Source organism: Furipterus horrens, unplaced genomic scaffold (genome assembly GCF_987537825.1).
Source record: "Furipterus horrens unplaced genomic scaffold, mFurHor1.1.pri manual_scaffold_9, whole genome shotgun sequence".
NCBI classification, from domain to species: Eukaryota; Metazoa; Chordata; class Mammalia; order Chiroptera; family Furipteridae; genus Furipterus; species Furipterus horrens.
In genome coordinates this window covers 35,060,688-35,075,452 of record NW_028327179.1, presented here as the reverse complement: position 1 = coordinate 35,075,452, position 14,765 = coordinate 35,060,688, and the positions used below count along the sequence as shown (strand labels likewise).

Genomic DNA, 14,765 nt, shown 5'->3' with positions numbered 1-14,765 from the left:
TTGAGAGAGAGAGAGAGAGAGAGACATCGATTTGTTGTTGCACTTACTTATGCATTTATTGGTTGATTGTCGTATGTGCCCTTACCAAAGATCGAACTTGCAACTTTGGCACATCAGGACAACACTCTAACCAACTGAGCTACCCGGCTAAGGCTCTTTGTTTTTCTCTCTCTGTTGTCCTTTGTGCTATCACCACCTATCACAGTCCTTTCTACCTCTAGCAGCTTTTCTGATTTGCTGCCTCTGATCTGCTGAGAAACTGGGTAATCACGTTTGTTAGAGCTGTGTTTTTTAAAAAGTTCTAGATGAAGGTATCAGTCTCTTCCTTTGGTGTTCTAGTGCCTTGCTGCCCAGAGAGGTCTGCAGACCAGCAGTATCAGCTCACCTTATTAGAAATGCAGAGTCTTGGGCCTCACTCTAGAACTACTGAATCAGAATCAATGTTTTAACAAGATCCTCAGGTGATTCATGTGCACATTAAAATTTGAGAAGCCCACTTTAGCATATCAACTTTGTGACAGTTCATTTTTCTATTTTGACATCCTTTTTTAGCTTACAGATTGTGTCTTGGTGTGTTCTAGGTGATATAGCTTGCCAAAGTATTTTACCGCTAGAAATGAGGGACATACTATAATATCTAGAAGTGTATTAATGTTTGGTAAGAGGTAATCAATGAACATTTTATTTTCTCTCCCCTAGGATATCCCTGGTGATCTTGGAAGAGTCTGTATCATGGAATCAATTTCTATGATGGGAAGCCCTAAAAGCCTCAGTGAAAGTTTTTTGCCTAATGGCATAAATGGCATCAAAGATGCAAGGAAGGTCACTGTAGGTGTAATTGGAAGTGGGGATTTTGCTAAATCCTTGACCATCCGACTTATTCGATGTGGTTATCATGTGGTCATAGGGAGTAGAAATCCTAAATTTGCTTCTGAATTTTTTCCTCATGTGGTAGATGTCACTCATCATGAAGATGCACTAACAAAAACAAATATAATATTTATTGCTATACATCGAGAGCATTACACCTCCCTGTGGGACCTGCGACATCTGCTTGTGGGTAAAATTTTGATTGATGTGAGCAACAACATGAGGATAAACCAATACCCAGAATCCAATGCTGAATATTTGGCTTCCTTATTCCCAGATTCACTGATAGTCAAAGGATTTAATGTTATCTCAGCTTGGGCACTTCAGTTAGGACCTAAGGATGCCAGCCGGCAGGTAGGTATTTCTAAATTTTATTCTTATCTGGTATTTTGTAGTTATGTAGTTAAACAAATATCATATATTTTTAAAAACCAAATTCTGATACCCTCCACCGATTATCATTTCAAAAATATGTATGAGCACCTGCAAGTTCATGTACTGACCATGTAAGGGCACATTTCTATTCTCAAAATCATGTGGAAAGCTGAGAAAATAACTTGGACTTTTCTGTTATAACCAACTGATTCAAGAAAAGGCAAGGCTGGCTGATACATGATGGGACATATTGCATTGAGTCTCTCCTTGCTTCCTCAAAAATAGAACAACAAACATGTCCTTTTGCTTTCCTTCCTTCCTTCCCAACCTTCTTTCCTCCCTTTTTTTGTTCTTCCCTCTTCCTTTCTTGTAGCTGTTTGGTAACAGTATTCCACCTCTGTATGAAATGCTATTTAATGTGTAATATAAATAGCTTCAAAAGTACATACTGTTTTATTTTACATAGATTGTTCATAGAATTTATTAAATTAGTACATTTTTAAGTGTAGATTTTAATCCATGTGGGGAAGACAGACAGATTGAATTTCTTAGATTCTCTTTTAGTCTAGGGTTCTGTCTAGTTCAACTTGAAAATAAAAGGAGATGGGTAACTCCATCAATGCATTTCCTGAATGAGAGCTTTTATAAGTAAACATTTAAAATAGTGCACATTAAAAATCTTTTAAGCTTGGCCGGATGGCTCAGTTAGTTGGAGCATCCTCCCGAGCACCCAAAGGTTGCGGGTTCAATCCCTGGTCTGGGTGCCTGTGGGAGGCAACTGATCAATGTCTCTCTCTTTCTCTCCCCCTCGATCTTAACCTTCCTCTCACTCTAAAATCAGTTATCCTCAGGTGAAGATTAAATAAATAAAAATCTTTTTAAAGGTGTGGTTATGCTTATAATTAAGCATGATGATAAAATACTTTCATTTTTTCCATAAAGACAATTAAGGGCCTTAGAAAATAAATTTAAGCTGTGACCAGTGTAGTTCAGTTGGTTGGAGCATCGTTCTTATAACCAAAAGGTTGCGGGTTCAGTTCCTGGTCAGGGCATATATCTAGGTTTTGGGTTGGAAACCTGGTCCAGATGCGGGTATGTGCAATCCCAGGTCCAGATGTGAACAGTCTCTGGTCCCAGCATAGATCCCAACCTGGGAGCTGATGAAGGCAATCTCACATCAATGTTTTTCTCTCTTAAGAGCAAAGAAAAAAAAAGTCCTCAGATGAGGATTAAAAAGATGTTTATTAAAAAAAATTAAAGAAAATTTAAGTATTGTATCAATCAATGTATGCTGCATATCAGTCACAATAAGCATTCATTTTCAAGTCTTTAATTTGGAAGGCTGGTGAAAGAATACAGTATTCCCTCACTTATCGCGGGTACTACATTCTAGACCCTGCCGTGATAGGTGAAAATCTGTGAAGTAAGAACCTTACATTTATTTTAGTATTTATATATATTTTAAGGCTTTATAAACTTTTCCCACACACTTAGAAATCGTTCCCAGTCCCTTATTAACCTTCCCACTCCCTTATTAACCTTTTCCACACTTTTATAAACACTACTTATGTTCTTAAACATATTCTACACTCTTAAACCTACGTAACTTTAACAACAGTACTGCAAAATCCCGCGATATAGCAAAAAGTTCGCGATAAATAATTAAATATAATATTTTTTAAACGCCTGCGATACAGTGAGGCTGCGATAAGTGAACCGCGATATAGAGGGACTACTGTATATATGTTCCAACTTTCCTACAGGCTATTTCTGAATCCTGTTTTCTTTTTGCATATCCACCAATGTTTAGCAATGGATACAGACTAAATTAAGGATGAACCATTATTTAATCTTTTACCCATATTTGTGATCATTTAAATTCTTTAACAACAAAAAAGAAATTGTGGAGCAATGACTTAATTCAAAGTGAGCTGCAGAAATAGTTTCATTTGTATTTTATAGTCCTCATGCCCTTAGTATGAATGTTTGATTTGTATTAGGTTTATTGTAAAATTTCATAATCTGTAGAGTTTTTTTTCAACAAATATTGTTAAAAAAAGTTTACTTCACCATTGTCACAACTGTAATAAGTTATTTTAGAATGCTTTTTCTTATTTCTTAGTTATATAGGTATTGTTCCTCATTCCATTTTAGAAGTCCATGAACATTTGTATAATAGTATAGACTTTGTCACCTATTTGCTGAATGCTAGGTGAAATTAATCCAAAGAGCTTTACATTGTCAGCATAATGTACATAGGTTTAGCATGCAAATGTTTCAGTGTGGTCTGTTCCAGAACCCTTATGTGAACATCTTCAGGGAAAGATATGTTTAGGAATTTGTTTTCCCCAGACATTACTCAGTGACTTAATAGAAGGATTTTTCTAGCCCTAAGTGAGGTGACCTACTCCAGCAGTGAATTTGGTGCTCAAGAAATATTTGTTGAATTCTCATCTGCAGTAGTGTATCTAAGAGGTTTTGGTAGTTTGAAAGCCCACTCTCACCCCCACTCATCACATCATTGGTGTTCCTATAAAGCTAACACCTTAGTGTTAGAAAATGGCAGTTGACTTACTTTTTAAATTAACCGAGCCTTATAATACCATTTTCCCCCTCTCAAGGTATATTGTCATCATTTAAAGATGAAAGAATCTCCTATTGTAACCAATGTAATAATATACTTGAAATGGTTGTTTTAGAGATACTTGGCAAATTGGTTTCTAAGCCAAAAGATCAATTTTATAAATAATATAGCATCACGATATAATTTAGAGGATTTAATAGCAAATTCAGTCCAGAGTCCATGCCCATCTTCTCTCTTGCCGAATATCTGTAAAGAGCAGTGCTTGTAATCGCTCTACTAGGCAGAATCACTATAGTCCAACAACTAACTTGTATCCAGGGAAACCTGGAGAGCCAGTCCCACCTTGTTCCCTGTGGGAGAGAAAGCTGGAGGGGGGAGGGGCAGGACCAGCAGCTCCAAGTCCACCCAGGCCCGCTGAAGGGAAGACCTCAAACGCTGGTGCCACTGAACCATGTGGTCTAGAAACCTTTCCTTCCTCCTGCCTTCCTTCCCCTGAGGACTTCCTGATGTCAGGTTCTAGCTAGACTTTTTCTGCATTTTACTTTTATGTCATCTCAGGTAGCAGGGACTTTGTTGTTTTTAATGACACTTTTAATCTATTAATAAATAATAAATTAATAAATACTTTTGCTCCTTAATTTTTGCATCAGTTAAGATCACCACAAGTGTTGCTCCATAGATTAAGTGGAGCATGGGGTCATTACCATTTTTATCAGCAGCAATAGTAGTGATGTGTCTTCTGTTTTTGTTGCAGGTTTATATTTGCAGCAACAATATTCAAGCTCGACAACAGGTTATTGAACTTGCCCGGCACTTGAATTTTATTCCTGTTGACTTGGGATCATTATCATCATCCAGGGAGATTGAAAATTTACCTCTGCGACTATTTACTCTCTGGAGAGGGCCAGTGGTGGTAGCCATAAGCCTGGCCACCTTTTTCTTTCTTTATTCATTTGTCCGAGATGTGATACATCCCTATGCTAGAAACCAGCAGAGTGACTTCTACAAGATTCCTATTGAGATTGTGAATAAAACCTTGCCCATAGTTGCCATTACTTTGCTGTCCCTGGTGTACCTAGCAGGTCTCCTAGCAGCTGCTTATCAACTTTATTATGGTACCAAGTACAGGAGATTTCCACCTTGGTTGGAGACCTGGTTACAGTGTAGAAAACAGCTTGGATTACTAAGTTTTTTCTTTGCTTCGGTCCATGTTGCCTACAGCCTCTGCTTACCAATGAGAAGGTCAGAGAGATACTTATTTCTCAACATGGCTTACCAGCAGGTATGGAACATGCATGTTATTTATCTGATGTTTACTATAATTTGTAAAGCATAAGATTTAAAAACAGGGTACAACTTTGCATACCTCAGTATATTTAGGGCAAGGAAAGTCTTGTTCTTTAAGCAATGTTTCTGTGTAAGAACTGTGTGACTAATGCAAAATCATTTAGGGTAAAAGCTATGGTCATCCCTTTTTTTGCAGAGTAAAAGCAGAGAAATAAAGGATTGGGTTTTTTCCTTCCTTTTCTTAAAAGTTATTATTGCAATGATTGCTTTAAGTACTGAACAGTTTATTATTTTAAAGTTTTGTAAATTGTCTATGTTCTGCAAAATATTAAGGTAATTCTTGTAAATATATGCAATAAAATTAGAGCCAGTGAAAATATAAAACATAGTAGGATGTCAAGATCAGGAGACATACGAGGTCTGTCCAGAAGTCCAGCCATTGTTAATATAACAAGAACACTTTGTGCAACATCGATGTGACTTGGCAGCCAAGGACAGTGAACTGGAATGTGCATGTGTGAACAATGACGACTTGACTGTACTAGTCAGTCACCGTTGAGTGAGCATATGTACTGTGTGGCTGTTGCACTCAAAATAACTGATCAAGTAGAGCAACGAATATGCATCTGATTTTGTGTGAAGCTTGAACATTCCTCCACCAAAACTATTCAGATGATTCAGAAGGCTGCAGCTATGGGCAACTGGTGATTGGCAGCTTCATCATGACAGTTCACCCGTTCATGCATCACATCTCGTGAAGAGTTTTTTGGCAAAACATCAAATCGTCCAGGTGATTTAGCCCCCCTACAGCCCAGATTTGGCACTCTGTGACTTGTGGCTTTTCCCCAAACTAAAATCACCTTTGAAAGGGAAGAGATTTCAGACCATTGATGAGATTCAGGAAAATACGACAGGGCAGCTGATGGCAATGGGGAGAACTGTGTGAGGTCCCAAGGTGCCTACTTTAAAGGGAACTGAAACATCATTGTCCTATGTACAATGTTTCTGTATCTTCTTCAATAAGTGGCTCTATTTTTCATATTACATGGCTAGACATTTTCTGGATAGACCTCATACACTTACAAGGCTTTTGTATCAAAAAGCGGGAAAGATACTCGTTCCTCAGGTGAAGCTTTTCTAATACTTAGCTCAAGAGAATCTAAAGGAGGGCTTCGTGGAAGGAACTTAAGGATGGCATAGACTATGACTTCCTCAGTAATTCCCATTCAGCAAATGTAAAATAAAGCTCTTTGATGTAGCATTTCTCAGTGAAAGCTGAGGACACTGCACCAAAATAAATGTGTGAAGGCTTTTTCTTTTTCTAAGGAACCAGGGCATCATGGTTCAAGTACATAGCATCTAGTACTTAATATGTTCTTTCAACAATTTCATCCTAAAATAATTTGAAAAAAATTAATACGTTAATGTTTTTTAAGCCATTCTTTCTCTAAAAATACTGCTTCTATTAACTGAATACTGAAGCTTTGATATCTACTCTACCAGCTTTCTCCCTCCTTCAAGTCATTTGCTCGGATCTTACCTCCTCAGTGAAGCCTACATTTTAAAATCTGCTTCCAACTCAACCCCCTGGAACTCCCAGTCCCTCTTACTTTGTTCTACTTTCAATAGCAATTTACCAGCTTTTAACACCTTTTATGTTTTCCTTGTTTGTGATATTTACTGTTGTCTGCCTTCTGTCATCAGAATGTAATGCTGAACAAACTCAAAATCTGGAGGCTTTGCTAGAAATAAATGATAGAGATTTATTCAACGGTCTAGGGGTTTGCTAACTGGGAATGCAGCTAGGCAAAAGCCCAAAGAAGAAAAGTTAAGAGTTCTTATAATAAAAAGTGTATTCTTGAGAATCATCAATCTTGCATTCTTAGCCCTGGGATTGGTCCAGTACAGTTACCAGTCCTGAGGTCAGCAGTCAGGATGGTGGATGTTAGGTGGTCTAGAAGACAGGCACTAGGAGGTCTGGTCAGGTCCCAGTGGTCTAGATAATGGATGTCAGGTGGATGTTTACAAGAGTCCTTCAGGGAGTAATCAGGTGGCCTGGGTAAATGAGTCCTTCAAGAATAATTAGAAGGTTACCTGGAGGTCCAGATGTATATCCAGGCATCAACGCAGCACTGGAAAGTTTCAGAAAGTTTAAGTTCCCAGGCTAGTTAGAACAAGAATGGAGTCTTTCCTCATGCCTTCACTTCATTATAATAATAACTTCAGCAGCTTGGTTAAAATTATTCCATTTTATATATTTCCTATCTTCACTCTTTCCTCAGTAAGTTCATGAGAGGAGGGATCTTTGTCCATTTTGTTCACTGATATATGCCTATGCCTGAAACTGTGCCTGGCGCATAGTAGACACTCTGAAAGCTTGTTTATGGAATGAAGGGAGGAACTAGGAGGGCAGGTATACCCAGGATGTAACCTTTGGGTATACCAAGGTATGCTGTTGTTCTGAATTGTTGTACAGACATCAAACAAGATAGGAAGAGCTTTTTTCTACAGAGAAAGAATCTTTTTTCTACAGAGGAACTCCCAGGACCAAATAGCTAAGATCTAAGAGCCTTTCTTGGTATTAATTTCAAGTATGTTTGGTTAACTGGAACTGGACAACGTTAAGCTAGTGTTAAATTAGAATCTGTTTTCTAGGAGTAGATCCTTACATCAAAGCTTTAGCCCAGGGAGTCTAACCCTTGATTTATACTCTGATATTGTTTGCATGTAGATAGACTATTTTTAAAGTAACCCTAAGCAGAATACCACACGTTCAGAGTTAATCAAGTCTGACTTAACTATATATGCATTATCAATGTAAGGGAAAGACATTTGGAAAAGTACTGTACAGAAATGAGGCAATTGGACAGTTGGAAAAGTACATTAAATAATGAGGCAATTCAAGTAGACTAATATTTGCATTTGGTAGAGCTTTATCCTCAGGGAAATCTCAGCTTCCTGTTGAAAAGAAGTTAAGATAAATAAACATATAAATATTCTAGATGTGAGAAAGGAACATACAGAAGTAGTTTAGAAATTTCCTTCCTGGATTCTAAGCTGAACTAAGTCCAGAATGTACCCAATATATTCAATCAAGTACAAACCGACTTACAAAGGTACCTCAAAATTAAGTCTAACTGTCAATACTTCTGGGTCACCCTGGAACCAACCACTCAGCATTTCATGGTCTTAGGACACCAGAGTTCCTGTAACCATGATGTGTTACAAATGTGATGCCATGCCCTGGCCAGGTTGCTCAGTTACTTGTAGCATCCAGTACACCAAAAGGCTGTGGGTCGATTCTTGGTAAAGGCACATACTTAGGTTGAGGGTTCAGTCCCCAATTGGGGCACTTACGGGAGGCAACTGATTGATGTTTCTCTCTCTCCCTTCTCTCTCCCTTCCCCTTTCTAAAATCAATGAACATATCCTTGGGAGAGGTTGAAAATAGCAAACAGCAACAAAATGTGATGACAGGTTTTTCTACTGTTCTCACAAGTATGCGAAGAAGGAGAGAACTTAGTTCTCTTTTTGTTTAACACTGCATTCTCTTGCTCCCATGCCCAAAACAATACCATCCAGTGACAGGGTCTCCATAACAGTTTGTTCAATTGAATTAATACAATGTAAATGTGTCCATATGTGACATTTTCTTATGCTAAGAGTGAACTCCCTGATGAATTAGTTCATGTTCTACCAAATAAAGGAAATTCACATTTGCTCTCTTGTTAGGTTCATGCAAATATTGAAAACTCTTGGAATGAGGAAGAAGTTTGGAGAATCGAAATGTATATCTCCTTTGGCATAATGAGCCTTGGCTTACTCTCCCTGCTGGCGGTCACCTCCATCCCCTCAGTGAGCAATGCTTTAAACTGGAGGGAATTCAGTTTCATTCAGGTATGTGGTGTTTTGTTTGGTGAAGGAGTGGACTGCATAGAATTTAAGTGTTAAGTCCAGTTGAATTTTAGATATGCTTTTTATAAAAAGAGTGCCTTTGGGGGCTGTGTTTATGCATGTAAACTTGCGGAACACATATTGTTGGAGGATAGCTTAGGACCATTCTGGTTTAGTAAGTAAAAGACCAATAAAGGAATTTACTGGAAGGCTTTGGTAGCATCAGATAAAGGTTATTTTAATAAGAAAAAATAATGAAGGTGAAGGATGTGTGAGCTTAGGACAAGTTTGATGCCAAAAGTCAGTGTATTATTAGCCAAATGAATGAAGAATTATTTTATATTTTGAATCATGTTGATTTGTCCAGAAAAATCTCATTAATGTGAATTCAGGTAGGGAGAAGGTCAGTGGAATGTTTTAAAAGAAATGCGTGTGTACACACACACAAACACAAGCGGTGGCAAACCAGGCAAATAGGTTAATAGAGTATGACAAGCAACCAGCCTTATGAACTTATTAGTATGTATTTAGTAAATAAGTTATGTACATATGTATATGAGTGTCTCCAAAGGAGTTTCAAAACACCATTGTTCTTTAATAAGTTGAATATTCACCTCCATTTATTGTTATTATTTAATAAATTTGCATATTTGAAAATATATAACTCAAACATGGGCCCTACCTATATTATCACAAAATCAGTATTGTCTGTATCCAAGCAGTTTATAGCACCACCATGCCAATGAATATCATTTGGTGATACACTAAATTTTGAGGGGGTTTGCCTATTTGCTTAAGCGTTTTTGTTTTTATTTTTATTTTATTTTATTTTTTAATTATCTAAAAATCCCTTTCCCAACTGCTAGTTTAATCACATTGCAAAGAAATAGAAGGCCCTCTGATAAAAGGTGGTAGGTGGAGGCAAATTATCATTATAAATTTAGATGAGTGATTGCAAACAGAATAATTTCCTGTTAGAGTTTTGATCCTTTGCCATTGAAGTAAGATGTTATATCATTCTACAGATGTAATATTACATTTATGTAACACTCTATTTCTCAAAGTAAGCAATTAAACATAACAATTTAGTGACCCAGGAATGCTGGCCTTTTAGATTTTAACCTGTAAACTGCTTAACTGAAGTTTTGTTAATAATCTCATTTAATAAGGTCAGTTAAGCCACATGTTTGAAATGCTATTTATATTACATATTAATATATATGATTTTTCATATTTACTTTCAGTTAGTTTGTACATATGTATGTGTGCATGTCCCCATGAGAATACTTTTCAGCATTTAATTCCATTATATATGTTATGTATGTATATATATGTAAATGCACATATGTAAAAACACTTTTTCTAATATACACAACTGGCAGAAATGTGGATAACCTTTATAAAGAAGTTTAGCAGTTTTTTATCAACACCCTTAAGGTAAAGACAGATGTTCTGAACAGCAGGCCCACCATAAGAAATCAGTTCTAAGGAAATAAACCAAAATATAGGAAAGGGCTTAAAGTGACATTATTTATAGTTGAGGAAAGCTGGAAACAGTAAATTATCAACAAAAGGAATGGTTATATAAATTATAGGTAGCACATCCATTCAGTGGAATATTATACAGCATTAGAGTCATGTTTTCATACCTAATGACACAAGGAAAAAGTTCTTCATGGAATAAATGAAATAACTAGAATATTAAACTATATGCAGTCTGGCCTTACTTGTGTAAAATCAAGCATGCATATAAATAGATATGAAAATGTTTAAATTGTTTAATTTAGTAGAGAACAAAAAGTAGCTCAACAATTTAACATAAAATAGTTTTATCAAAATGAAAACATGGTAGAGCCGGATAGGTTTATTTATGAGTTTGAACAATTTGTTTCTTATTCTTTGTTTTTTTTTTTCTTCCCCTGCCCAAAGTCTACACTTGGTTATGTCGCTCTGCTCATAAGCACTTTCCACGTTTTAATTTATGGATGGAAACGAGCCTTTGAAGAAGAGTACTACAGGTTTTATACACCACCAAACTTTGTTCTTGCTCTTGTTTTGCCCTCGGTTGTAATTCTGGGTAAAAGCATTTTACTACTTCCATGTATAAGCCAAAAGCTAAGGAGAATTAAAAAAGGCTGGGAAAAGAGCCAATTTCTAGAAGAAGGTATTGGAGGAGCAGTTCTTCACCTCTCACCAGAGAGGGTCACGGTAATGTGATGATAAATGGTGCTCTCTGATGCCATAAAGAGTTCTTACTGACGCCATTACTTTTATGACTTTCTCTGTGTTCGGTTGCCAGTGCACTGTCAAATTGCTGTGGGCTGAAACTTGTTCAGTGTGATCTCAGCTAAATAGTGGTAGAATTTTCTTCAGATCAATTTTCACAGATGTCCTTTTTTTTTTTTTTGTCAACATGAATTTTTGTAGTTAACTTATTGTTGAAATTTAGGTATTTTTTTGTTTGTTTTGCACAACTCTGACATTGTTGTTTTAACAAACTATATTCTACAGTCAGGCAAAAATATGTAAAGTTAATAATATAGATACAATATAATGTTCATAACACTTTGCAAACCAGCAGAATTTTAAGTTTTAATATAATTCAATGGATAAGTTTTTTTCAGACGCTCAAGGAAGGTTTTAATTATTATCCAGTGTAAGAAATAGAAGTGCATAATCATATATTTTTTTAAGAAAGGACTCATTACATTAGCATCTAGGCAAGGGCACATGGTAATATTCTTAGGCTTCTCTCATAAGATAGGATTTGAAAAATGTTCTTAATTTTGTGAATTAATGTGATTATGTGAACACACACAGACTGAAAAGACAAATTGAACCTGAAATTATATTTAAAATGTATTGGAGACATGAAAGATATACTGATAATGCATACCTCATGAAATATTTCCTTCTTTGTCTTGTTACAAAGCAGTTCCATTTGAATATTAATATGTTGTCGGGGAGAAGACTGTAATCCTTGGCCTCCAAAACTGATTTTTCTAACATAGTACCAATCCTGGAAATCTCATCATTTTTTCCTAGTTACAAGGAAAGTATTAGGTTTCCACACAGGTAGTTTGACAACTGGTATATGTTGCTGCGGCTTAGCCAGTCACCACTCTATGGTGTAGGATTTTATAGAAGTTCATTGAAGGGTTATAACATGCCACATACTGTTCTGAGCACTTTACTTGTATTATTCCATTTAATACTTAAAATAATCTCGTGACAGAGGTGGTTATCATCCTCATTTTACGTAGGAGAAACTGAAGGATAGAAAAGTTAAGTCATTTGCCCAAGGTCATGGAGTTAGTGGCAGAGCTAGCATTCAAGTCCAGGATGTCATATTCCAGAGGCTGTGATTTTAACCACTAGGCTGTGTAGCCCCTGCTCCATCCCCATGCATTACGTTCATGATGCCAATCTATATGCTTCCTCTTTCATATAAAGGCATTGACATCCTTGAGAGTGAGGTGTGGTTATCAAATTGTGGGATAATCCACAATTAGTTACCTTGGGGGAGGATCTTGCCTGAGATGTGACCCTGGAGACCCATGGCAGTCCATATGCCTCTCAATGCAGTGAGTGACTCCAGCAGAGACTACAGAAGCTTTAAAAAGTCCCTATAGGTTGGTCATCTCCTTTTCTCTTCTTGGGAAGTCCTCCTGTGTGCTCAGCCATTCATTAGGGAGCAATTTGCAAGCGTGAAGGATATTAGGGTAAGTTAATTATAAATCTACTCTAGAGACATATAAAGATACAAATTATTCATACAATTTTTCAGTGCTGACATTCCACATTAAAATTGCATTTTATTCAAACTTTGGTTAGCATGCCCTATATATTTTTTTCCCATGTACTCTTTCCTATTAAAATAAAAAATTACAGACAAGGTGATATTATATTCATTTCTCTGAAATTGTAACATTTCTAAACTTACCCTCTGAAGTTCTACTGAATCCAGATGCGAAAAATTAAAAAGGACTTTTACTTAGTGGAAGGTACCTTTTCCAATGGCTCTTTCCTTACTACACATTATGTCAGTTTGGCAAATCACTGATGATTCTTTCATGTCCTTGGTGAATTTTAAATAGCTTTTACTTTTCAACTGAGCTCTCTGTTTTCTTTATTATAATTATAGTCTTCCCCTCTTGATAATCACTTGTTAGTTCTTAGTAGGAATTCAGTTGGATGATAAGATGTAAAGGTAAATAGCTATGAACTATTGTAGTGGACTAGTAAAATTAACAGCATATTTTCAATACTTTCTCATTCCTTAAATTGTACTGTCTCAACACTATGTTCATGTAATGTGAAAATGCAATCAAATATTTTTTAAAATTAGGTAACTATTGAAGTATATTTTTGCACATCAATATTAAGTAGCCAATAATATAAATAAAATTATCACTATTACAGATAGATGGGGTCTTTAAAAATAAGAGAAAACATAGTTTATGAAAATGTATATAAGATGTAACTGTTGTTTCAAATGCTATCTCCTTTTCTCCTTTACAAAGATGAAATTAATTTTGAAGTTTTAGAACAAATGTAATATATTCATTATAATTCTAAATATTTAGAAGCCTTTCTAAAATGCAAAAATATTGACTTAATTTCTTTATTTAACTGACTTTTAATTGCTTTATTTTACTATTTCCCACCTGATTATTTTTCTTCATCACTATTTTTCATAATTATATATTTTAAAAATCATTACTCTGGCCTCAGAAGTAGGACTGAATTCTCTTCTTGCTAGATGTGAGAAAGTGGTGGGTTAAGTAACAGGAATTTGTTTTCTAATTTGTATTAAGAAGTGCCCCTGAGAAAATCATAAGAATGTAGAAAATATATCCATTCTTAATCCTATGCAAAAAAAAAAATAAATCTAGTAATCTTTTCCTAAGAAAAAAATAACCCTGGACTGAATCATGCTACTTAGCTTTTTTTGTGCAGATGTCTTATGTCTCCTCTATTAATAACTTTTAAAATCATGTTTAAATATGAATATATTCATGTTGACATACATTTTTCAAAACATATATGGAAGTTTAGCTGAGATTGCCTCCATGTAGAGATTCTTATTTAAATTTTAAAATATTTTAAACTATGAATAAACTATATTTATAGGTATTTATTAGAGATGATTATTTTGTGCTACATATGGGATTGGCTAATGAGCTCCAGTATTAAACTACTTGATTATTTTCTTATAAATTGGCATAATCCTGAGTTAAGGAATTTTGCTTTTGATATTAATTTGATAATAGTAATATAAGGTATATTCATATAGTCAAATTATGAAAATAATTTGTGTAAAAGGGCTTCAAGAATATATCCAATTTTTGTATTGTTTATCTCCTATGTAATATGAAAAAAACATTAATTCTTTTTAGTTGCCTTTTGCCATTAAACTATTTCATAATAAATTCTGTACAGAGGGTTCCCCCCCAAAAGAGGTTTATTTGTGAAACTTAAGGTTTCTTATGTGATATTGTAAATAAAGTACCATACATGTAATTCATAAGTACTTCTTTAGGAGTACTATAAACACTGAACCTGTGTCAGCCTATAAAATCTGTTTTGAAATAAGTATTTAAACAGCTTAAAATGACATGTTGAAATTATTTTGTAAATTCATGACTTAAAACAGTGCCACACAGAGTATAAGATGCATTGTCCAGTGTTAAGATTAATATTTTCTTGATGCTGTGTCATCAAGAAAAGGAGATGCTACACTTTCAATTGATTG

The 14,765-nt window shown here is 35.5% G+C and overlaps 1 protein-coding gene across 1 annotated transcript; it reads left to right on the top strand.

Moving 5' to 3' along the window:
• Nucleotides 1–705: 705 nt before the first annotated feature.
• STEAP2 (STEAP2 metalloreductase) lies at nt 706–11,403 on the top strand. Its single transcript, XM_090287869.1, has 4 exons — nt 706–1,224; nt 4,584–5,111; nt 8,849–9,013; nt 10,940–11,403. The coding sequence occupies exons 1-4, from the start codon at nt 733–735 to the stop codon at nt 11,225–11,227; spliced, it is 1,473 nt and encodes a 490-aa protein (XP_090143995.1). The 5' UTR covers nt 706–732; the 3' UTR covers nt 11,228–11,403.
• Nucleotides 11,404–14,765: the final 3,362 nt, after the last annotated feature.